The sequence below is a fragment of the Sus scrofa genome, chromosome 15 (assembly GCF_054392235.1).
Source record: "Sus scrofa isolate SSC_HxYL_T2T_F1_AM1 chromosome 15, Sscrofa_HxYL_maternal_Yorkshire_Landrace_v2.0, whole genome shotgun sequence".
NCBI lineage: Eukaryota > Metazoa > Chordata > Mammalia > Artiodactyla > Suidae > Sus > Sus scrofa.
The window spans coordinates 75,893,223-75,919,407 of NC_139397.1; the positions used below are offsets into that span (position 1 = coordinate 75,893,223).

Below are 26,185 nucleotides of genomic sequence, written 5' to 3' on the forward strand. Positions count from 1 at the left end.
AAGTATGTTAACATACTTAACATATGGAGATCTCAGTAAAAATATCACTTATAAAGTAACCAAGGCAGGCAACTTTTATATCTTTTAGACAAAGAAACAATAAATTTGTGAAGAATTTACAAGGCAGAGAAGTCTGGACTTGGGGTAGTAAAATTAGTGAGGAAGAAACAAGATTTACTTTTATAGCCTTCTTGCCCCTAAATTTCCTGTTTCTGGTGGTAAGGACATCTTTCTTCTTCCTGATACAAGGGGGTACCTTTTACATGGAAGATTGCCCACATTCAGGGGAATAAAGGAGGGTCAGAGTGTCTTTCTTGCACTGGCTGTTTCTCGAGTAACTTAATCAAAATAATCCATGTACCAAAGTGGCAACTTTGGAGGTGCCATATTTTGTTCCCCTTCAAAAAAAAAAGGATGATAACTTTTCATTGACATAAATTTCAAAAGAATGTGTGTCAGACTATCTTTAGTAATGTACATTAAGCTTTTTTAAATGATTTTGATTTGTTAGCAGTGACCTCATTTTGACTTGGTAGAGTTAATGTATATATTGAGGTAGCCTTGAAAAGTATATTTGGGAGTGTGTTATGTATATTTCTTTCAGTTAGGGTTCCATGAAATACCTATTGAATCAAATTGAATTGAGGCTTTGTAGTTTTTTCATTATGTTGCTTTGGCCAGAGGTTATTGCTTTCATTGTTAATAAGGGATAAACTCTGGGACAAGGTAGTGTTCAGACTTGAGCTTTTAGCACTTATATTTCAGATAATAAACTGAAGCTGTTTATATCACAGTATAGGAAGTACTATGAGAAATGAAAAAATATATGGGCAGAAACAAATACTCAAAATATGTGGAAGCTAAAATCTGTTTTTCACTAGCTGAATTTGTCTCTGGCAAAATACCTGGAATCATTAAAATACTAAAGTAACATGAATTATTACTATAAAATATAGTATCATGTAACTATAAAAATTTTGCTCATAGATTTTGGTGACTATGGATAAATCTGCTGTAAACATTCACACATCAGTTTTTACATAAACAAAAGTTCTCAAACCAGTGGGTAAATACCTTGAGTGTGATTGCTGATTTTAAACATGATGTTTAGTTTTGTAGGATGGTGCCAGACTGCCAAATCATTTTTGCTTTCCCACTTGAATTGTGTGAGAGTTCCTGTGGCTTTGCATCCTCCTCCATAATTCAGTTTTTTGGGATTGTAGCTATTTTAGAAGGTCTGTGATAGTATGTCACTATTATTTTAATTTGCATTTTCATAATGATGAGATTTGTCATTTTTTTTTAATGCTGTTTATTTATCATCTTTATGCCTTTAGTGGTGAAGTATCTGTACAGATATTTTGTACATTATTTAATTGGGTAGATTGTTTTCTTATTGTTGAATGATAATTCTGGATAGATACCCTATATCAGATAGATATATTTCAAATATGTTCTTTCTGTCAGTAACTTTTCATTCCACTAATATTATAGAGTAGAAATTTTAAATTTTAATAAAATACAACCTACTGTTTTTCATGGATTGTGCATTTGGTAATGTATCTAAAACTCATCATCAAGCCAACAATTGTGTAGATTATCTTCAATTTCTTTCTAGAAGTTATACGGTTTTGAAATTATCCTTTATGCCTATGATCTATTTTGAGTTAATTTTTGTGTACCACATCAGATCTCTGTAGAGGTTTATTTTCTTATGTTTTGCCTATAAATGCCAACTATCTATAGCATCATTTGTTGAAATAAATATTCTTTCACAACTGAATTGCTTTTGCTGCTTTTCAAAGGTCTGTTGACTGTTTTGTTTAGGTCAGCTTCTGGGTTCTCTATTCTTTTCCATTGACCTATGTGTCAATTCTTCTGCCTAATACCACAATGTCTTGATTGCTATAGTTTTATAGTAATTCTTAAAGTCAGATGGCATCATTCTTCTAATTCTGTTGTTTTTAAGTATTGTGTTATTTATTGTTGACCTTTCCAGTTAATTTTTTGAAATAGTTTTTCAAAGTATATATAACAACTTGCAGAGATCTTCATTGAGGTGGTTTTGAATTTTAGATCAAGTTGGGAATAATGGACATCTTACCAATATTGATTCTTTCAATCCAGGAAAATGGACTATCTCTCATTCATTTATGGGTTTTATTTGTTTCATCAGATTTTATAGTTTAGCACATAAAGGTTATGCACATCTTGATTTCTAGCTTAATTCTATTATAATTTGAGAACATACTTTGTATGATTTTTATTTTTGAAAAAACTTTGTGGTGTGGTTTATAGCTTAGTATGTGGTCTATTCTGGTGAATCTGATATGTGAGCTTGAAAAGAATGTGTATCCTCCTGTTACTGAATCTTCTATAAATATCAATTAGATTAAGTTGATTCATAGGGCTGCTCAGGTCATCAATATCTTTCCTTATTTTCTACCCACTAGATCTTTTCTTTCTTTTTTTTTTAATTGTTACTTCCCCAATACAATTTTTTTTCTACTGTACAGTTACACATACATGTATACTTTTTTTCCTCACATTATCATCCTCCATCATAAGTGACTAGACATATTTCCCAGTACTACACAGCAGGATCTCATTGATAATCTTTCCAAATGCAATAGTCTGCATCTATTAACCCCAAGTTCCCAATGCATGCACTCCCTCCCCTTTCCCCTTGACAACCACAAATCTATTTTCCAAGTCTGTTCTCCATATCCATGCTTTTCTTTTCTGTGGAAAGGTTCATTTGTGCCATATATTAGATTCCAGATATAAGTGATATCATATGGTATTTGTCTTTCTCTCTCTGAGTTACCTCACTCAGTATGAGAGTCTCTAGTTCCATCCATGTTTCTGCAAATGGCATTATTTCATTCTTTTTTATGGCTGAGTAGTATTCCATGGTGTGTGTGTGTGTGTGTGTGTGTGTGTGTGTGTGTATCTCACATCTTATTATTTCAATTATTGAAAGAGAAGTGATGAAATCTTTAATCATATAGTGTATTTGTCTATTTCTCTATGTAGTTCTATCAGATTTTAGTTAATTTATTTTGATATTCTTTTGTTAGGTGCATATGTGTTGAGAATTGCTATGTTTTCTTAACATTCGACACACTATCATACTTAATACTCCTTTTTATCTCTGACAATTTTTTTCATTCTGATGTCCACTTTGTCTGAAATTAAGACAGCTAATCTAGCATTCTCTTAATTTTTGGTAGCTGGCATGTATTTCTCCATCTCTTTCCTTTTAACCTAGCCGTTATATTTAAAGTGTTTTCCTGTAGACAACAGAGACGTGGGTCTGTTTTTTAACACTTGGACAATCTGCCTTTAGTTGGTATATGTAGTCCACTAACATTTAAAATAGTTATTTGTATAGTTGGATTAATACTACTATATTTGTAACTGTTTTCTATTCATTTAAAGTATTTGCATCCTTTTTTCTCTATTTTTTCTGCCTTCTCAATGTAATTTAGATTTTATATGATTCTATTTTATCTTTTATGATATAACTTATATTTCTTTTTTTAAAATTTAGTGGTTGCCCTAGAATTGACTATATATTTTAAAATAATCGAATTTTATCCTCAATGATGCTACACCATTTCACATGTAGTACAGGTAACATTTAACAGTATTACCAATTCCTCCATCCTATGCCTGTGGTATTTCTTTTACTCACTACATTTATCTATGTGCTATAATCACCAGTACCTTATCACTGTTATTACTTTAGACAAACATTCACTGGTCATTTTATTTTAAACAATCTTGGAAAGGTGATTCAATGGAGATAGGACTGTCTTTCCAACAAGTTGTGCTAAAACAGTTGGCTATCCACCTACAGGTATAAATCAACAACAAAAACAAAAACATGAACCTAAAACTAAACAGTTATCCATTTAAATTCATTTGAAATGCAGTATAGAGCTATATGTAATGGGTATAACTATAAAAATTGTAGTAGAAAATCCAGTGACTTAGGGAAGGTAAAATTTCTTCAGGTATGACACAAATGAGTAAATTATAAAGGAAAAAGACATTGACAAATTGGACAGGATAAAAATTTTAAATTCTATTTTTCAAAAAATACCATTAAGGAAAAAATCACAAAGTAGCAGGAAACATTTGCAAAATACATATCTTATAATGGACTTTATCCAGAATATTAAAGAACTCCTATAACTTTATAATGAGATGACAAACTGCCCAAGTAAAACAAAAAATTGGAGGGCAAAAAATTTGACCAGACACTTCACCAAAGAATATCATGAGATGCCAAACATGCACATAAACAATTGCTCAACATTGTAGCATTAGGGAAATTAAAGTTAAATTCAAACTAATAACATATATTTACTAGTTTGTGACTGAAAATACCAAGTCTGGCTAGAATGCAGAAAAACTAGAAATCTTATTAATTGCAGATGAGGATAGAAAATGATACTTCAGAAAACAGTTTGATGACTTCTTGAAATTTAACCATATACTTATCATATGCCCCACCAATCCAATTCCTTAATATTTGAGCAGGAGGATATGTCCACACAAATACTCATGTGTAAATCTTTATAACTACTATATCTGTAACATCCCCAAATTGGAAATTATCAAATGTTCTTTGGTTGGTGAATGGATTAAACAAATTTGGGTGCACACTTACTGAGAAATACTGCTTAGGGGTAATAAAAAAGAAACAAATTGATGCACAGAGGATCATGGCTAAGTTTTAGAAAACCTCATGCTGAGTGAAAGGATGTAGAGACACAAAAAGAAAACTGAATAGTGTGCAATTCTATCTATATGAAATTCTGGAATAGTAAAAATTTAGGAACAGAAAATAATTACATTGGTAATTGGGCTGGAAGTGTGAGAAGTGGATTGTCTGCAAATGAGTACAATGAAACTAATTGAAGTCTGGAAATAGTCTATATTTTGATTTTGGTGGGTGATTATACATATATACATTTGTCAAAACTACTCTTAAAAAAGATTTTATTATATGTAAATGATATTATATATATAATTTTAAAGTTTTAATAGGATAGATAGAAGAAACATCACACAACTCAACCTTTAGCCAGACTATGATCAATTGTCACAGTAAAGTCCTATTTACTTCAGTATGTATTACCATCTACAAGTTGGCCTTTAAACAGAAAATTGTCAAGCATACTAAAAGGGAAGATAAAACACAATCTGAAGCAACAAAGTAATCATCAGAACCAGAATCAGATATGGTTCAGATGATATAAGTATCAGAGAATTTAAAATATTTATGATAATATTATTATAATAGAAAATGCAGATACCATGAAGCATCACTTGGATAATATTAGCAGAAATATGGAAACTATAGCAAAAAAACATAGGAAATATTAAAAATTAAAAATATGGTAACATGAATGAAGAATGCATTCAGTGTGCTCCTAGCAAACTTAATACAATAAAGGAAAGAAAGAACACTTGAAGATAGAGCAGTAAAAGTTAATCAAACTGAAATGCAAAGCGGAAAGAAGATTGGGAAAAAAATAAAAACCCATACACCCAAGTCTATATGACAAAGTAAAAAGTGTTACATTTGTGTAATTGGACTAATAGAAGGAGAAGAAAAAGAAAAATGAGCAGATAAAATATTTGAAGAAATAATGATTTCCTCAAACCACAGATCCTACAAGCTCAGAGACCACTAATAGGATAAATAACAAAAACACACACCTGGACATTTCATATTAAAATTGTGGAAAACCAAAGACAAATATAAAATCTTGAAGGCAGCTAGAGAGTGGGAAAAACCTTACAGAGGAATAAGAATTATAGCAAACTACTCATCAGAAACCATGCAAACAAGAGAGTGGAATGAAGTCATTAGAGTGTTTTAAAAAAACAAACCCTACCAATGTAGACCTCTATAGCTAATGAAATTATACTTCAACGGTGAAAGTGAAACAAACATTTTCTTAAACAAAAACAGATGAAATTTATTGTTTGCATACCTGTACTGTAAGAAATTTTGGAAGAAGTTCTTTTAAAGAAGCAAAATAACATGACAAAAAGTGAAATCTACATAAAGGAAGTGTGTCAGAAAGAAACAAATGAATATCAGAATATTGAGATTGATAGTGTTCTACAAGCAAAAGATCTATTTTTACAAGTAAGGACCAAGAGAGATACAGGTGGTATCTATAGAAACATCTGAGATCAAAAAAATTGGAAATGGGACCATGATTAACTGACACACAGAGATCCATATGTCAGCTTCTATGTTTCCAATGTAGAGAAAGTAATTTTTGTTAAGCAGACATAAAATATATTTCTATAATGTCCTCTCTGGATCTTTGCAGGGGATTAATTGTTTCCCTGTTGATGACTACAGTGCCTGTCTCAGCTCACCTCCAAACATTTGCACCTTCAAACATTTGCTCCAGCTCAAGATAACAAATATGACACATACTGTTTGTCTGAATATTTATAATTTATCAATATCAAACTATCAAATAAAATACATTTTGCCCTTAGAATAAAAGATACAATGAAATTCAACTGCATAATCATTTTAAGCCCGAATCAGAAAGGATGACAACATATATTAGTGGTAAGGATGTGGGACAACTGGAGCTCTCATACATTGCTGGTAGAAACGTGATTTGGAGAAAGATTTGCAATTTCTTATAAAGTTAAAAATATTCTTACTGTACAATCCGGCTCTTTCATTCCTGCCTGTTTACTCAAGAGAAATGACTACTGATACACTGAACAATATAGATGCACAATGTGGTGAGGGAACGAGGTCAGACACAAAAAGCTCCATGCTGTTATCATTTTATTTATGCAAATGCTATAAAAAATCTAAACTCTAGTGACAGAGGACATATGAGCAAGTATGAGCATCTGTGTGGGCGTGACTGGAAGGAAGGCATGGGGACTTGGGAATGATGCATATTCTGTGTTTTGGTTGGAGTGGTAGTTAAATGGCATTTGTTATAACTCATTGAACTGTACACAAAATTAGTGTACTTTATTGTATTTAAATAATACTTAAATAAGTTTGGTTTTGAAAAATATATCTTAACTGTGAGGGCTAAGAATTAACTTTAAAATTAATGGCATATCTGGTTTTCTTTTTTCTCTCTCTCTTTTACCTGAAGGTGGGCATAGCTAGAATCTACTTCATTATCTTAAGGGATGTTTTATCATCCAGAAGAGGGCAATCTTATTTATACAGAAGATAGGGAAGTTTTATATGTATCTAATAATTATGTGGATGTTATTTTAAAAAAGTAAAAGAGAAAGCAATCCAGCATTCTCAATTTTCTAGCCAGAAGGAATATGTTCACAGGCTTGGAACAATGCATTCAGAATAAGAACCAGGTAAATTTGTCATTGAATATTAAATTGATTTCCTTACCCTGATTCAGTAAAGCTTGTTCCTTTATATTTTGTTATAGGTCTGTGTCCAATTAACAATATGCATATAAAGCTACCATCTAAAGATATTTTAAGTTTCCTGCAAAAATAATTATACAATTATTGGAATCACTTTTTAAGGATGATTTATTTTGATGGGTAGGCTGCCTATGCTTTGTCACAACCTGGAAAAGCCATTGCATTATAGAGTAGTAAATATATACATTATTCTCTTAATTAACTATATCTATCATCTGTAGAAAAAAATGATTATTTTAATAGATATGAATTCTCTGAATCAACATTAAGAATGATTTACTCAGTATTAAAAAGGGACGTTTTAAATCAGTGACCATGACATTAAGTTAAACTGATTAAGAAAATAAGAGGTACTGTGCTCTGAGAATTATTCACTAGAATTTGATGCTTTTAGATAGATTTTAAATAAATAACATAGTTTCAGGTAAATCAGAGAGATGGAATTGAGTTATAAATTGCTTTGGTATTAAATACATAATTAAATTAACCACATTAAAAGGAATGCTAAATAAGCTTTTCGAATGACTTGGGACTGATATGGCATATATATATATATATATATATATATATATATATATATATAATGCTATTTTATTTCTTTTTTTTTTTGTCTTTTTTTTTTTTTTTTTTTTTTTTTGTCTTTTCTAGGGCCACTCCCATGACATACAGAGATTCCCAGGCTAGGGGTCTAATCAGAGCTGTAGCCACCGGCCTACGCCAGAGCCACAGCAATGAGGGATCTGAGCTGCATCTGTAACCTACACCACAGCTCAGGGCAACACTGGATCCTTAACCCACTGAGCAAGGCCAGGGACCGAACCCACAACCTCACGGTTCCTAGTTGGATTCGTTAACCACTGCGCCATGCAGGAACTCCTCATGTTATTTTGTATGTATTGGTAATTAGCATAAACTCTGAGGTTAAGCGACCTAGGTTTGATCAGGACTTCACTTATTAACTGGGAATACTTCCACATTATTTAAGCTTTCTGTACTTCTGTGTTTTCTCTTCCATAAAATTGGGGTGGAACTAGTGCATATTCCATAAATGTTGTTATGTAGATTAAATGAGTTAACGTATATAGCATGCTTAATTGCAATGTATACATGTAAGGATAACCTGACCCCCTTGCTGTACAGTGGGAAAATAAAATAAAAAAAAAAAAGAAATATCCTTTCCTCTGAAGAAAAAAAAATCCTAATTGAAGGACACTAATAGACAGTCATATATACTGTATTTTATCCAAATGAGGTATAATTAACTTCCTTGATTTGAACCATTTATAAAACCCTAAGAACTATGCAATAAAGCATGTGGGTCTAAAACAAACAAACAAACAAAAAAAAAAACGTATATAGCATGCTAAGAACAATGCCCAGCACATAAACACAGCTTAAGTTTTGCTTGCTTTTTTATTGTTTTTAAGGGACATAACACAATTTTCAAATCAAAATTTTCTAGTGGTAATAGTAAGAAAGATATCATAGAATAAAATGAAAACTGTTGGTGGGTGAAGCAGAACTGTGGCATGTAAGAAAACGTAAGAAACAAATGCCAGGGTAGAAATGTTTTCTGTATTGTTCATGGACATATGCCAAGTATCTCAAATAGAGCCTGGCATATTGAAATCAATAAATTCTTGTTAAATTAAGTTGAACTGAATGTGAAGAGATAATTCCATTATAAGAGTTAAACATTCAGTTGTGGATGAACAATTATAACTAAATGTGCAATATAATAGAACTTGAAACTAATGAAATACTACCCCTGAGAAAGGAAATCTGCATGAATTAGATAATTTGTAAGTAGGAAGAAAGGCTACAAAATGTCTTGATAAGTCAAGATATCATGGAACAAAGAGAAGGTGACAGTAATTCACACCAAAGAAGAAAAAACTGGGAAGAAATGGGTTAAAAAAATTCCAAGGAGAAAAAAATCTTAGTAATCTATGAATTCCTGAGTTGTAATCCATGGGGAAATAGATCCCAAATCTCACACAGTTAAACCTCACAAATTTGATTCCATTTTCCTTGATTCCTTTTTTCTAATCTGCATAATTTAAAATGACCAATAAGAATGGAGAGTACATAAATAGTTACCACAAAAACTAAACTTTATAACTCTGCCTTGCATCTCCACTTATAGCTTACTTTAAGTTCATAAAACATCTTTTAATAAGAGCAGAATGTTCTCACATGATGATCCCATATTCTTTCTTGCAAGGGAAATATTGTACCATCTTCACCATCTGAAGCTGGGGATCCCTGAGTAGTTTTCAGTGAGTTAACATATTGTGTCTGTTAACACAAGGCAATAATAAATTGCTACAATCACATTATTCTGCTTAGTTGGGTGTGATCCTCAATATGTAAAGGATATACTGCATTAATGTATCTTCTCTCTTTTCCCATACATCTATTTTTCCTAAGATGATTTTTAAATTATCATAAAATATTAAGATCATAAATTTGCAAGAGGCAAGCTACACTCTATTTTGTAACACAGATAGCTAAGGTAAGGATTGTGCTCTCAGGAGTTCCTGTTGTGGTTCAGAAGGTTAAGTACCCAACACAATATCCCTGAGGATATTGGTTCCATACCTGGCTTTACTCAGTGGTTTAAGGATCTGGTATTGCTGTGGCTGTGGTATAGGCTGGCAGCTGCAGTTCCATTATGACTCCTAGTCCTGGAACTTGCATAAGTCGCAAATACAGCCATTAAAAAAAAAAAAAAAAAAGTGCTCTGGCTCTAAGCAATTCTCTGTTGAAAACACTTTACTTTTGTGAATTCAGACAAAACACCTAAATTTCCAACATAGCGATATTACAAGTCTATAATATAATAAGATATGTAGGTATCTGGGTTTTCATGAATGCAAGTCAATATGGCCAAACACAGGATGCATGTATACTATCCAGATTTTCTTTTCATCCAATTGAGCTCCTTTTGAGAATGCATGAATACATAGCACATAGGGAAAAAGAAGTCCAAGTGAAGAAAGAGAGCTGGAAAGAAACAATACCTAAAGGATAGGGAAATGTTTTTGCTCTGCCACAATAGAAGAACTAAAATTTGATCAATAAGCAATCTTAAAGTCCACTTATGAGAAAAAACACAGCTGCACTAAAACCAAAACAAAACAGGAAGAAAAAAACCCTTATTTTGAAATCACTGGAGAATTTTTACCTCTGTGTACTGTAAAATAAGAAAAGTAATAATTCAAATTAGTTCACTCATGCAGAGGATTAAAGATAAAATAACTGAAATTAGAATAATATAATGGTACGGATTAAATTAGTTTCCCCAGCCCAATAGCATGAATAAAGAGCTATTAACCATAAATTGCAATATAATTACCTATTCGATAATACTGACTAAAGAAATTTTAAAGTTGTTTTCTTTTTTTGTTTTTGTCCTTGTTTTGGGGGTTTTGAGGGTTTTTTTTGGTTTTGTTTTGTCCTTTTAGGGCCACATCCATGGCATATGGAGGTTCCCAGGCCAGGGGTCCAATCGGAGTGGTAGCTGCTGTCTTACACCACAACCAGAGCAACACCAGATTCAAGCCACGTCCACAGCTCATGGCAACACCAGATTCCTAACCCACTGAGTGAGGCCAGGGATCAATCCTGCATCCTCATGAATGCTAGTCAGATTCGTTTCAGCTAAGCCACCACAGGAACTACTAAAGTTGTCTTCTGATGTGACTGCTACTATTATCCTTATAGAAAACTCTGTCTGTTACAGACAGTGGAAGGTAGCTATGCCAGAGTGAATTGCTTTTCCTTCAGGTTAAAATAATTTCATGGGAAAAATTCCTCAAAAGATTCATAGTTAACTTGACAATTAAGTCCTCGTGCAGAATCTGAAAAACAAATTTTAACCTCTGTAGGTTTTAAGTAATATGAGATTTAAATTAGCAATGTGTATGTAATGAACATTCAACATATGTAGTTATGAAGGTAAAGATGAAATCATCAAAAATGAAAGAAAAAAAGTAGTATCAATAAAGATAATTTTTAAATTGCCCTCTTCCCAAAATCTGTGTGCATGTGTGTGTATTTATATATACACATTTTTTTGCACAAATATAAACATACATATATGTATATACATACATATGGATGATATACATATGATATATAGTCAGGTAGAATATTAAGGATTTTAAAAGTAAACTGTAAAGAAAGAAGAAGGAGGAGGTCACTGTCTATCCTCAGGCTCTGATCACTGTCTGTTATTTTACACTGGGTTTCCAGTTTAATTTGTAGCTTGTCTAGTTGAGTAAGCACCCACAGTATGCCTTTGACCTTATGATGTCATCAAAATTTCCATTAAAAAAAAGATTTAGATAATAAAATCCAGGGTATATTTAACAGTATTTCTCATAGATCCGATGAAATTTAAAAAGGAGTGTGTTCATTAAAATATGTACCTTACTAGCAGTTGAGTATTGTGTTGATTTTTATAACAGCATTTCAATTTTTAATTATCATATTTCTTTGGCACAGACAGTAAATGCTTACTAAATGAGTGTTGATTTAGGCTTGTGTATTTCAAGTGGCTGAATTCCTGGAATGTTTAGATACTTAAAACAGGGCAAAGGTAGTATATGATGGATTTCTGAAATTTTAATGATGTACTTGCATTATTCAGGCAGCACATTCTATTTAATTCTATTGACTGTTAAATATAGCCATCCTTTATTATAACATATTATTAGGGTCTTGGTTGTTTTTATTATCATCAACAGAAAATCCCTGGAGGCAATGGGAAACTCACAATTTAATATAAATTAATGCTAAGCAATAGTATTAATAGTAACTATGAATAAATGCAAAAATCGGCAGCTGGTTTATACAGATGGCCAATAAAATGTTGGACTGCCTGAAACCTAAACATAAGATGTAGCAGTGGGAGGGAGGTAGTGATTAGATATGTGATCACTGAGCTTAGCTTTTAGTTTGGGTAGAACACTGGACTTATTTTTCTTCTACCAGACATTGTCTCTATGAAAAATAATTATCAAAATGTTACATTTCACATTACAATACCTCTTGCAGCACATTTACATCAATTTATTTTGATGGCCTAAAATTATTTGCTGGCGTCTCTGAAAGAGATCTGATTTAAAAATCAAGTAACCATTTAGGTAATGGGAAATCTGAGTCCATTACTTGACAGCTAAATTGAAGAATTGATATAATTTCATTTTTCCAAATTTACTGATGAAAAACATGAGCTTCCTCTCTGGGTCACATCTGATCATTCTGCAATGTAAACTTTAGAAACCTTTCATTAGCTTTGTGATGTTTTTGGCATCATAAGAGGCTGGCAGTATTTTAACCCAACCTCAAAGAATACTCTGATTAATATTTTAAATGAAACAAGAAAATTTGCTTTCATGATTTCACTCTATGTGTCCCACCATTCTAATCTTCCTTTTTGAGCTTTTGTCCTTCTCCTGCTCCACTCACCACCCCGTATCAAAATGCACACATGTGTATGATACCTTAATACACCTTATTCCATGAGATGTGACGGTGTGATTACCTGCAAAGGTAGCAGAGCATGTCTACCATTTGATCCTAATCCAAATATTTGCCCTAAGAAATCCTATCCAGTAATTTTAATTTTTCTTGATATTGCACCACTAAGAATAATCAAGAAGTTTCAGTTGTGGCTCAGTGGGTTAATGATCCAACTTGTATCCATGAGGATGCAGGTTCAATCCCTGGCCTCTCTCAGTGGTTTAAGGATCTGGCATTGCTGCAAGCTGCAGCAGAGGTTGCAGATGCAGTTTGGTTTGCTGTGGCTGTGGTGTGGGCCAGTGGCTGCATCTCCAATTCTATCCCTGGCCTGGGTTCTGTCCCTGGCCTGGGAATTTCCATATGCCACAGGTGTGGCCCTTAAAAAAAAAAAAAAAATCAACCCATGCCTAGCATCAAAAGGTGAGTACCCAACATGAAATAGTACCTACATAACAATCAACCAATGATGACAAAAACCTTTTTTGATAGCAAAATGTCTTGTGACAAGAAGAATGCCTCTTTTCATCACTTTTTCTATAGTGATTTCCAGTTCATTACTGCTACACAAGGAAGGACCAAGAGAGTAAATGTCTTGATTTTATTTTGGTCTTACTGTCCAAATTCTACTAGTTCCTCTCATTGGCCAAATCCAGTCTGAAGCCAAAAAGAAAGTCCACAGAAGTAGTTCATCTGTGGGGCAGTTTGAGAAAGGTTGAGAGTGGATCTGGAGGAACAAATGGAACTTTTTTTTTTTCTGCATTACATTCTTCTTTCTTCTCAGCATATGTTATTTTCCAAATGAAAAATGTGTCCCTAATACAAAGGACTCATGAATCCCATCAGCTAACCATTTTCTTAGGAATTGATATGTTTCATCATATTCCCAAACAAAATCTAAAATGTTAGCAAATCTCAGTGCTCTTCATATAAGGTAATCTAGAAAAAAATAAGAAAATTAACTTTTAATTAACATAAAATATAGCTGCTGTAGTCTTATGATATGTAGTTGCTCACGAGGTCTTAGATAATAATTATATATCCTTTTAGCTGCAACCATTCTGTGTGTATCCTAAACTTTGTCAATAGCTAGTCTGTACTGTATTTTTTACATGGCATTTTGATGCTCTGTTATAAGCCTTTGATTGGTCTGCCTTTATAGTGTTGCCTCATTTTTCAGTTACCCAGCTTATCACAGAAGTGAGGCATTCCAGAGAAAACTTTAGGTTCGCAAATAGTTCTGTCCCCATTATATGGCAATAATCCAGCTTCCTATTAGTAAATAACATCAATCACCTCAACTACTATTGTACCTTTCTCTGCAGTGTCGGTTCCACAGCTTAAGGAGCTCATAATGGCCAGAGGACAAATTCAGTTTCCAATTTAATAGAGCCATGATTGTGTATTCTAGTTGAAGCATTTTTTTCCCCATGAAAACTAGTACTCTTCTTCCCATAAGGATGACAATATAGAGATAGAAATGTTCCTTCAATGAGTTAATTGCTGAGAGAGGCCACTCTCACATCCTCTTGGTTCCTGGACCTGTGTGTTCTGTCTATAGGAGATTTGGCATTGTACATGGGAAGATGCTTTAAGGTGTATAACATTCTGTGGAACAGTACCCCCAAGCCACAATATTTTGTCCTCCAAATGCTGCTATTATTCCATTCTATTAAGTCAGCTGCTTCTAGAGGTTAAGAGCATGAAAGCAATGAGTATCTTTTAATTCTTTTCTTTGTCCTTTCTTCCTTCCTTCTTTCCTTATGAGTTAACATACTTTAGGGTATTTGACATGATCCATTTTTCTGCTCACCTTATTATTTTATAATTTTTAATTATAGACTTTTATGAAGGATATTCTTTTTTTAACTTCTGACATATGGAGTCATAATCTACTGAGTAATATTTATTTCACATTTTCCATGACTAATAGTAGCTGATAAATTTTGAGTATTATTGGACATTTTATGCAGCTCTGTAGTAAGTAAAATTTTATATTCAGAAATTATTTTTAAAATGCATATCTACTACCTCAGTTCAATACAATGTCAGTGAAATAGTGCTCTTCCATTTTTTTGGCCAAAGTGGGTATATTTTTGCAAACTTGATGAATCATATGTGTTGACATATAGAATGCTGAGAGTTTATTACTGTGTGTCTTAGGAATAATTTGTAATGTTGGGTTATGTAAGGAGCTTCTTAAAAATGGCCATTGTTCCACAAAGAACTTTCCTAAGCATCTTACAGCCAAGCCAAAATTGACGCTTTTGTTTCCAAAGATGACTTCTTTTTTTTTTTGGCAGTATAGGCAGAGGTAGGGTGTTGGAGAGATTTCCCACTTAAGGCTGAAACTAAGGCTATTACTAGAATAATTTCAAGCTGAGGACCTTTTAAATACTTTTAATGAGGAAACTCGTTCTTAACGTAGAAGGAAATAATTTCATGTTTCAGTATTATTTTATTACCTTAGTGAACATTTTAAAGCTTGAGTCAGTTGTTTCCAGGCTGTAACAGGTGCCAATCAACCTCTTACTATATATAAGAATAGCACTGGCTTTAATAGATAAGCAGATTGTTTTGTAAGGATGATTGTGAAAGGAAAGTGAAAAAAAATTTTTTTTTTTTGTCTTTTTTGTCTTTTTTGCCATTTCTTGGGCTGCTCCTGTAGCATATAGAGGTTCCCAGGCTAGGGGTCGAATCGAAGCCATAGCCGCCGACCTACACCACAGCCACAGCAACGCGGGATCCAAGCCGCGTCTGCAACCTACACCACAGCTCATGGCAACCCCAGATCCTTAACCCACTGAGCAAGGCCAGGGATTGAACCCACAACCTCATGGTTCCTAGTCAGATTCATTAATCACTGAGCCACAATGGGAACTCCAAAATTTTGTATTAATAAAGGAATTTGCCTTAAAAGGAACTGAAAAATTTGTTATTTGCCCTTGCTCAAATGCTAAATGTTTTCTTATCTGTAAATTGTTGTGAAGCTCCTATGGGGAACTTCCTGCTAAAATTAACCATAATTCTTTGTGAATACTCTTCTACCTGCCTGTCCTCTTCTATACATTCAGTAGCTTTCCTTCCTCCGGAAACTCCACTCAATACTGATACCTTCTTTTTCATGCCCCCAGAATCTACCAGCTTCAGCTTGTATCTGTCACTGTAAAAGGCATGTTATACCCATCATCACTGGATCCAGAGATCTGGTTAATATGTAGCTGAGTCCACCTTATTAGAGAAAGTTGAACTGATTTTAAAAATGCAGATGATGAGGAGCTCCCACTGTAGCACGACAGAATCAGTGGCATCTCTGAAGTGCCAGGACACAGGTTTGATCCCCACCAACACAGTGAGTTAAAGGATTCCACACTGACAAAATGGCTGGTACTCCATTTGGCACAGGGTAGAAAAAATAATAGTGCTAAAGAAAGAATGGAAAAGCCCTTTTAATCTAATGAAACACTGCTGGTCTTCACTGGTGACATGTTTATACATCATATAACTTTTTTTAAAATAAAAAGGAGCTGGAGTTCCCGTCGTGGCGCAGTGGTTAACGAATCCGACTAGGAACCATGAGGTTGCGGGTTCGGTCCCTGCCCTTGCTCAGTGGGTTGACGATCCGGTGTTGCCGTGAGCTGTGGTGTAGGTTGCAGACGCGGCTCGGATCCCGCGTTGCTGTGGCTCTGGCGTAGGCGGGTGGCTATGGCTCCGATTGGACCCCTAGCCTGGGAACCTCCATATGCCGCAGGAGCGGCCCAAGAAATAGCAAAAAAAAAAAAAAAAAAAAAAAAAAAAAAAAAAAAAATTAAAAAATAAATAAAGAAAAAATAAAAAGGAGCTTATGGGATACAAAATTAATACACAGAAATTGATTGCATGTCTATATCCTAACAATGAAAGATCACAAAGAGAAATTAGAGAAACCATCTCATTTATCATTGTATCCGAAAGAATAAAATACCTAGGAATAAACCTACCTAAGGAGACAAAAGACCTGTACTCTGAAAACTATAAGATGTTGATGAAAGAAATCAAAGACAACACAGACAGATGGAAAGATATACCATGCTCTTAGATTGGAAGAATCAACACTGTCAAAATGATTATACTACCCAAGGCAATCTATAGATTCAATGCAATCCCTATCAAATTACCGAGGACATTCTTTGCAGAACAAGATTTTTACGGAAACAGAAAAGACTCCAAATAGCCAATGCGATATTGAAAAAGAAAAATGGATATGGATGAGTCAGTCTCCCTGACTTCAGACGATACTAAAAGTTACAATTATTAAAACAATATGGTACTGGAATAAAAATAGAAATACAGATCAATGGAACAGGATAGAAATCCCAGAAATAAACTGAAGCACCTATGGTCAACTAATCTATAACAAGGGAGGCAAGAACATACAGTGTAAGAAAGATAGTCTCTTCAATAAGTGGAGGGAGAGAACATGAGATAGTTTACTAGTTAAACTCTCTGCCATAACATGTAAATAGGCTGTGGTAATGACTGTTATGAAAGGTATAATATAATAAATTAAAAGAACTACAAAATCACAAAAGAGAGCATGTTTACTTTATCTGAAAGTTGAAATTGGGAAACAGGGATTATTTCAGTCAAGAGATGGGAGGAACTTCTTAGCCAGAGGAAGATCATAAAGAAAGTAAAAATATGAGAAAAACAGGGTTTCCATCATGGCTCAATGGAAATGAATCTGACTAATTTCCCTGAGGACACAGGTTTGATCCCAGTCCTTGCTCAGTGGGTTAAGGATTCGACATTGCCATAAGCTGTGGTGTAGTTCTCAGATGTAGTTCAGATCCCATGTTGCTGTGGCTGTGGTGTAGGCTGGTGGCTACAGCTCCCACCTCTGATTCGACCCCTAGCCTGGAAACCTCCATATGCCATGGGTGTGGCCCTAAAAAGACAAAAAACAAACAAAAAAAGATGAGGAAAACAATTACTGCAATGAAGCATTGTTAATCTGTAATTTCCTCATTAAATTTGCACCATTTTTTTCAAAATGAATTCTTAAACAAATTTGTAAAGATATAGATATGGAAGAATATTAATCGAATCATTTAAAATAGAGATTATTCAAACAACAGTAAGCATTCAAAGACAAAGAAATCATTAATAAATCACAGTAGAGAAGTTCCCATCATGGCTCAGTGTTTAATGAACCTGACTAGGAACCATGAGGCTTTGGGTTCAATCCCTGGCCCTGCTCAGTGGGTTAAGGATCTGGGGTTGCCATGAGCTGTGGTGTAGGTCACAGACGCCGCTTAGATCCCACATTGCTGTGGCTGTGGTGTAGGCCAGCGTCTACAGCTCCAATTAGACCCCTGGCTGGGAAATTCCTTATGCCACGGGTTTGGCCCTAGAAAAGCAAAAAGACAAATCAATCAATCAATCAATCACAGTAGAGCCACGTTGTGCCATATTTCACAGCCATTATAAAGTAGGTATGGATCCATATATTTATTTGGAAAAATTTCCATAGCTTCTTTTTAAATGATAAAAAAATGCATGGTAATGATAATGATAAACAATAAATTTGTCGTGTATGAATGGTTATGTTTTAAATACATAAGTATGTTTCTGAATAAAGTTGACCATTCAATCAGTAGTTTAGTTGTTTTTTTTTCATTATTCTTACCTACCTCTCTATATAAATATATCATTTTATTTTTCTCCCTTCATTCCTCTCTCTTTTTCTTTCTTTTAAATAATTGTAAAATATATAAAAATAACACATGTTTATCTAAAGATATCATATCTCTTTTCAAATTCAATGCTTTAAGGGACAATTTCTGCAATTGAAAAAGTGTTCAGAATGCAAATGTACATAAGCCAATAATGCAATTAGTATACAGTTTTTCTTTTGGTAGATTGATCAGTTGGTTTATTTGTATTTTGATGGCAATTGTCTTTATGGGAATTCTATGATAAAAATAAATCTCCCTTAATTTGTAGAGTATTCACTATGTTAAAATGAAAAATATATATACTAAATAATTATGCTTTTTTATAATTTCACAAGTTTTATGGTATCATTTTGAGTCAAATTATTTATCATTTTAATTATTTTACCATATAGTTAGGAAGAAAATAACTTCCAGCATAGCATATTAATCTATTTTTATAGTCCAAAACCAGGTTTGGAATTGGAATATTTTCATCCATATTTAAATCAATTGTCGAGATATAATTTAATTGCTTCTTTATTATATTTGCCTATTAAGAGTAGAACAGTAGCACCAAAACTTCAAAGACACTTCTTTTTGTTTTTACTTTGGCTGTGGAGGAGCATGGTCTTTTGCAGGTGTGTGGCTAGACTTTTTTTTTTTCCTTTAAACCGTATAGAGGAAAGAAATCAACAGGTTAAAAAAAAAAAAAAAAAAAAAAGATGTTGCCATTTAAAGATACTGGAGATCAGAGATAAGCCCACATACTAAATTGCTTAATCTTTTCTATTTCCTATTTACATTATTTGAAAGGAAAAAAACCTGTTCTTCCAGCAAGATGCGTTCTGCCACATAAGATTTAGGAAAAGAAAAAGGCTGCTTTCACAGTATAATTACCTAGCATTTTTTTCTTAAGCAAGATAAAAAACACAAATAGTTCTGCTCATGCATAAGAAAAAAATATTTTGTAAAATGTCAAATATGAATTCATTAGAGGCTACTATAGAAAAATATATTTAACCTTGGGGAGAAGACACTTAACCTGATACACATTGTCATTATCTATTCTTCATTAAGAAACTGAGACTAATTAAAGAGAATGATTATATGTGCTTGCAAACTAGTTCTATATGTAAGGATACTGTTTATGAAAATTTGATTTTTACTGATAATCCTGTAAGATGATATATGTACTCTACCACTGACAAAACTATAATTTTCATAATGCTAAGCAAAGGAAATCATCATAGCTTTGAATATATTACAAAAAACAAGTACTTCTGTGTGTCATAACTTTATCTTCATGTCTCTACAGTGATGTAGTTGAGTCCCATGTCTTTTCTATATAGAGCAAAATTTAATCCAATCTACTTCCTAGGCCTGGTAGCTTGGTTGTGTTGATGCTAGTACCTTTCTTGGCAATGTCCTGTAGTTTCTGTTGGAATTTATAAAGGACATTTTAAAAAACTGTAAATAGTGAATGGTTTCCTTTCTTAATTTATAAGATTTCTAATTTTAACCTTAAATTCTTTAAACTTTCTTTAATGTATCAAGAATCAAAAATTCTTTTTTCCAGGCAAAATGTCTGGCATAAAGATTACCAACCAGAATGTGTAAAATATCTATCTATCCATCTTCCTCTCTCTCTATATATATATATACCTCTATCTCTAAAGTGAGAATTGGTCTCCTTCTATATAGGTAAATATACAGATGTCATAAAATATTCATGGTCGAGAGGTGATATCATATAGTGTGTTTTATTCTTTACTTCTGAATTAGAAGGACTCCTTTGGGAACTGTAGAAATTCTTTTTAATAGTTTCTGTGGAATCAAAACTTAAAAAAGAAATCCTTGAAGTGAAAGGTACTTTAAGGCCTAAATCCAGCATCTCACCTCCAGGACAAGTTCACCCAAAGCCAACTCCAACAACTCCATCCAATTTTAGGGATAATAAGCTTACTAACCCCCCAGGGAACATATTACTGTTAGAATTTTATTTCATAAATTGAATAAAATATGCGTTCTCATAAAATTCTTGCCCATCATTTCTATTTTTGCTTCTTAAAATGAATGCGAGTCTTCATAAGCTTTAAGATGACAGCTTTTTAAAGTTTGAGGTTGAATGCTATATCATTTTCATTTAAAATTTTCCAAGTTCTTGCCATTTTTCTATATAGAAGAGGATTTTCAGGCTAATCGCCTTCCTGATACTCATATCTGAAGTTCCCTTCAGATGTTTAATCTCTTTTACAGTTTGACTCATGCCATTGCAAAGTCAGAATAACCTTCCCTAGAGAATCATCTATTAGAAGACCACTTGTATATTAGTTCTAGTAGTATTAGTCTTGAAGTTTTATAATTATGGTCAACTCAAAGGAGGGTCTCCTTATTGTGTTCTATCCTAGTTGTGACCACATTCTTATATAATTTTAGAACTCATATTTTATGAAATGCTGTAATTTGCAGATTATTTTTGCATGCTTTTTATACTTTATTTTTTTATTGAAATATAGTTGATTTATAATATTGTGTTACTTTCAGCTAGATAGTATAGTGATTTAATTTTTTTCAAATTGTGTTCCATTCTAGGTTGCTATAAGCTAATGGATATAATTTCCTGTTTTATACAGAAAATCTTTGTTGCTTATCTATTTTATGTATAGTAGTTTGTGTCTGTTAATCCCATACCCCAAATTTGCCCCCTTCCCCTCCCTCTTCCCTTTGATAATTGTAAGTTTGTTGTCTGGGTCTGTGAGTCTGTTTCTATTTTGTATATATGTTCATTTGTATTTTTTTATATCCCACATAAGAATAGTATATAGCATTTGTCTTTTTCTGTCTGCTGTATTTCAGTAATCATCATATTCTTTAGGTCCATCCATCCATATTGTTGCAAATGGCAGTATTTTATTCTTTTTTATGTCTGAGTAATATGGCATCATATGTATGTGTATGCACACACACACACACACACACACACACACCTTGTTAATCCAATCAACTGTAGATGAGCACTTAGGCTGCTTCTATATTTTGATTATTATAAATTGTACTGCTATGAACATTGGGATGCATGTATCTTTTCAAATTAGTATTTGAGATTTTTTTGGATATATACCCAGGAGTAGAATTACTGGATCATGCAATAGTTCTATCTTTATTTTTTCAGTATCCTTAAATTTTTAAAATATATTTTAAAGTAGCCCGGGTCCAAATATTTGCCCCTTAAAGTATGTGGAAATTAAACTCAGTAAGATTAATGTATTAGATGTTATAATACAGCAAATGTTGGAAGCTTCAAAACCAGAAGTATGTTTCTTTCATGGTAGCCTAATTTGATATCACTGTGAAAAGTTAGTTAAGGGTGCCTTAGTATTGACCGGAATCTGGTCTTATTATTATATGTTAACATATATACAGACATATTCATGCACATGCCTACACACACACACACACACACACATTGAACCATGTATTTTGTAGCTGGAAGGGATATTAATGTGGTGATAACTTGTAGGAAATGGCAAAAACGCTAGCCTGCATATAAAATCCTGGCTGTTCTTAATAAAATGTTTAAGCCCAGAATATTGCTGTGAAATTCTAGCTACAGACAGAGCATATAGCCTCCAAATCCATCCTGACATTTAAAATTTTCTGTCACCACTATGAAAGTTCTTTTTATATATTTGAAAATGATTTGACAAAGGAATCAAATTTAATAGGATAAATATTACCAACCCTTGTTTTATAAAGATATAATGGCAGTCAATGTGTGAAATATCAAAATATTTAAGTGGATGTGAAAATACATTTATCATGGTATATTTTCAAAATTTCTCTTTTATTTTGCACAGCTTGGTCTTCCCAGAGCTCAACTTCACCCCTCTCTAATAGTATATTAAAAACATAAAAAAGGAGTTCCCATCATGGTACAGCAGGAACACATCCATGATGATGCTGGTTCCATCCCTGGCCTCGCTCAGAGGATCAGGGATCCGTCATTGCCAGTGATCAGATCCTGTGTTGCTGTGGCTGGGATGTAGGCCTGCAGCTGTAGCTCTGATTCATCCCCTAGCCTAGGAACTTCCATACACCGCAGGTGTGGTCCTGGAAATGAAAGAGTTTTAAGTTTCGGTGTTCTGTGTTGCTTAATTATTATCTTAATGATTAGTCAAATCATGTACATCTAGACTTGAAAGACAACATGCAGAATTAATGAGTTAAATTATTTCTTTAGTGTGGTGTATGGTTTATAAGTAAGCAATAAAGAAATGATTATTGTATTATTAATGCATTTATAGATAATACACTTTAGAATCTAATTCTACACATGAGTTTATTTATCTATCCCATTCATTATCTGTATGTTTGTAATATGTGTGTACCTGTGTGTGTCTTACAGCTGTTATTTCAAGAAACCAAGAAGGGCCAGGAGAAATGGGAAAGGCTGTGCTGATTCCTAAAGATGACCAGGAGAAAATGAAAGAACTGTTTAAAATCAATCAGTTTAACCTTATGGCCAGTGATTTGATTGCCCTTAACAGAAGTCTGCCGGATGTAAGATTAGAAGGGTAAGTTTACATTTTATGTAACTCATATATTAGCAATCCTCAAATTTCAGAATATCTCAGAACTTCAGATAACTCAGATTATTTGAATTCTTGAGCCGTATGATTCTGAACACCTATCCCATAGTGGGAATTTGTTGTGCATGCATATGAAGAAAGATATAAACTGTTTCCTTCTCTGGAAGAGCAAAATATGTTACTTGCAAATACACTGCAGAATACACAAGCTTAACAGGTTATTTTTTTTTTTCTACATGAGATGTCTTTTTGTTTTGCTTTGCTTTATCTTGCCAAAAACAGAGCAAACATAATCTTTGATAAGTTATTTTCTGCCTGTATAGAAAGCTCTTACACTTTGCTTTGAAAAATGAAATCTTTGCTACTCCAGGGTAAAAATAGCCAATTGGCTGTACAATTCTTTGACCCTTTAAAAATATTTATTGTGTGTTCTTTAACAATTTCTGATGCTGTTTATAATTAGGATGCTCAGTTATCACCCATGGAGGAAATATTCACTTGGAAATAATATTCTTGAAAAACTATGTTGAAAACTTCAACTTATTTGTGATAAACTGTTAACCATGCTCCAGATAGTTGAATATATTTTAAATGGATGTAATAAAAATCAGAATATTTAATGGCAGTGTTGTCATCTTGTATATAGTCCTTTTAGAGTCAACTCTTGACACTTAGAAAAGATACGTCCTCAGTTTTCAGAAAATCGCCGAGTTAACAAATATCCTCCAGAACATACTTCTATATAAATTAAATTGTTCTTTTAGACAGGTAGTAGCTTTCTTGGTAAAAAATTAAAATCATAGTTAAAGCATATAAGGTTTGCTACATATAATGGGTTATATTACATTAGTAATATAGTGACATTAACATATTTACCAAATGTAATATTTTTCCTTTCTGAATTACTTCAAGTAAGATCAAAATTAAGTAAGCCAAATCTGGTTTTGTATACCCCTGTATGCTCTGAAATGTCTCTCTCAACAAAACCACAAGTAACCACATTTATGGGATATTTTTGGTAGCTAGAAAATTGCTAAATCATCAAACTTAACATTTCTGCATGCCAATGGCCTAAATAATTTTACAGGTAGTTTTATCCATATTTGTGTATAGGTATATATGCATTTTTAAAGATATGCAATAAGCATATACTTCTAAATGATTTTGAGCATTTTATATGATAAGTTTATAATGTTATAACACCACATTCATTATCTTGTTTTATACACCATCTTGTGATAAAATGGATAAGTATGATACTTGGTATTCAGGAAAACTGTACTTATTATTCCAAGTTTTTAAAAATCTCCAACTATCAGAACATAATAAATTTTATGTCAGATATGGAATAATTAATGTAAGCCATCCCTTACAAAAAAAGAAGCAACATCATTACCTAGCATCCATTTAAAATATTTGTGGCCAAGGGTGGTATTACTTCTTTTCAGAATTACTTAGCATATTAAGTACTTGAATAATTAAGTCAAACTATGGGACAATTCAACATTTAAAAATGTAGGATTCAAATTGCTCAGTATAAAAAATACAAAAAAATGCCATATTTACTGTAGATATAATTGCTTAAATTTTGAGATTCTGCAAATAGTCTATGAAAGAGTATAGTGGTGAAAGTAATCATTTTATTTTTATGACATCACAGTGTATACATTTAGTAAAAAATAAAAAATAAAATAATACAAAAATACCATATGCAATTCCTAGACAAATCATAAAGCATATGTGGGTTCACTGAGGACATTTGCAAGTCATCTTGAATGACTCAATTGCATGACTGTCTGGGAACAAATAATGTTGAGAAACACACCATGAATCAGATAATCCAAACTTATTTAAAAGATATAAAAACCTGTTTATATTCATTTGATGTAGAAAACTTTTCCAATTTTGATACTATAGTTCAGTTTTTGGATAGTTACATCTCAAGAGATATAACACAAATATATATGTATTACAGTATATATTACATAAAGATATTGAAGATGTGATTTATAAATAATTAGTTTAAAAAGTGCCTACTTTATTTTAGTGAAAACTTGAGTTGATATTTATGTAGAAAGTATCTGAACTGCCTAAACAGTGAATTCATTAAAATATTTCAGCGTATTTTACAAAAATATGTCCTTAAACTGGCTTGACTGTATACAGAAAATTGTCCAAATAATTTAGTGTTGTGTTTGGCCTTAATATCTATCCATCTACAAATATTTGAAGATGTGTTCAGGGTGTTGACCTGAAACAAACAGACTGCTAGATATTTCTCCAGCAAAGATGGGTTTATTTAGGATCAGTAGAGAATTGCAGTTCAAGGTCTGCAACCATGGTGAGTCACATGCAAGTCCCCATACAGTGAGGGGAAGAGAACACTTTTATAGAGCATTCTAAAGGAATTAGAATGACTATAGTAAACAAAGAGTCCATGGCATTTCTTTGAGAACTTACCAGGAAAGAAAAGTCTTTCTTTGTATTCTTGGGCTCTGCTATTGTTATAGGGTATGAGAGTTTCCCCTTCTGGTGTCCAAACTCTATTTAATTTAGGTTTCTGTTATTATTTTTTTTTACATTTCCTTCTTTTGATCATGATCTTTCTCTCAAAGCATCACTGACCAAAAGTCAGGTTTTCTAGTTTCAGTGGCTTTTTGTCCCTCAATGTCAGGAAGGATCTTGCCTGGGTGCAGTTTCTCATGTTGGAGGCAAAGCACTCCAGTTAGAAAACTATTACAATCATGTTCAAATTACAAGGTAGGTTAAGAGGAAGAACTATCAGGCATTTTTATCTAAGGTCTATATATTTCAAGATCATAGACATTGGAGATCACCTGATGTGTTATATCATTATCAAAGGTTCAGTAACAAACTTCCAACATGCCTGCTCTGGATATTGTGGGAAAATTG

General features: G+C 33.0%; 1 protein-coding gene across 8 annotated transcripts in view; it reads left to right on the forward strand.

Annotated features, from left to right (window-relative positions):
- Nucleotides 1-26,185, forward strand: part of GALNT13 (polypeptide N-acetylgalactosaminyltransferase 13) — a 594,089-nt gene that overhangs the window by 199,484 nt on the left and 368,420 nt on the right. For all 8 annotated transcript variants that reach the window (XR_014829014.1, XR_014829013.1, XM_021076289.2 and 5 more), the window contains exon 4: nt 23,089-23,257. Coding sequence is in view for 6 of the 8 variants with exons in the window: in XM_021076289.2 (XP_020931948.1) it covers nt 23,089-23,257 (169 nt within the window). In the remaining 2 variants the exon portion in view is untranslated. The remainder of the gene's footprint in view (nt 1-23,088; nt 23,258-26,185) is intronic.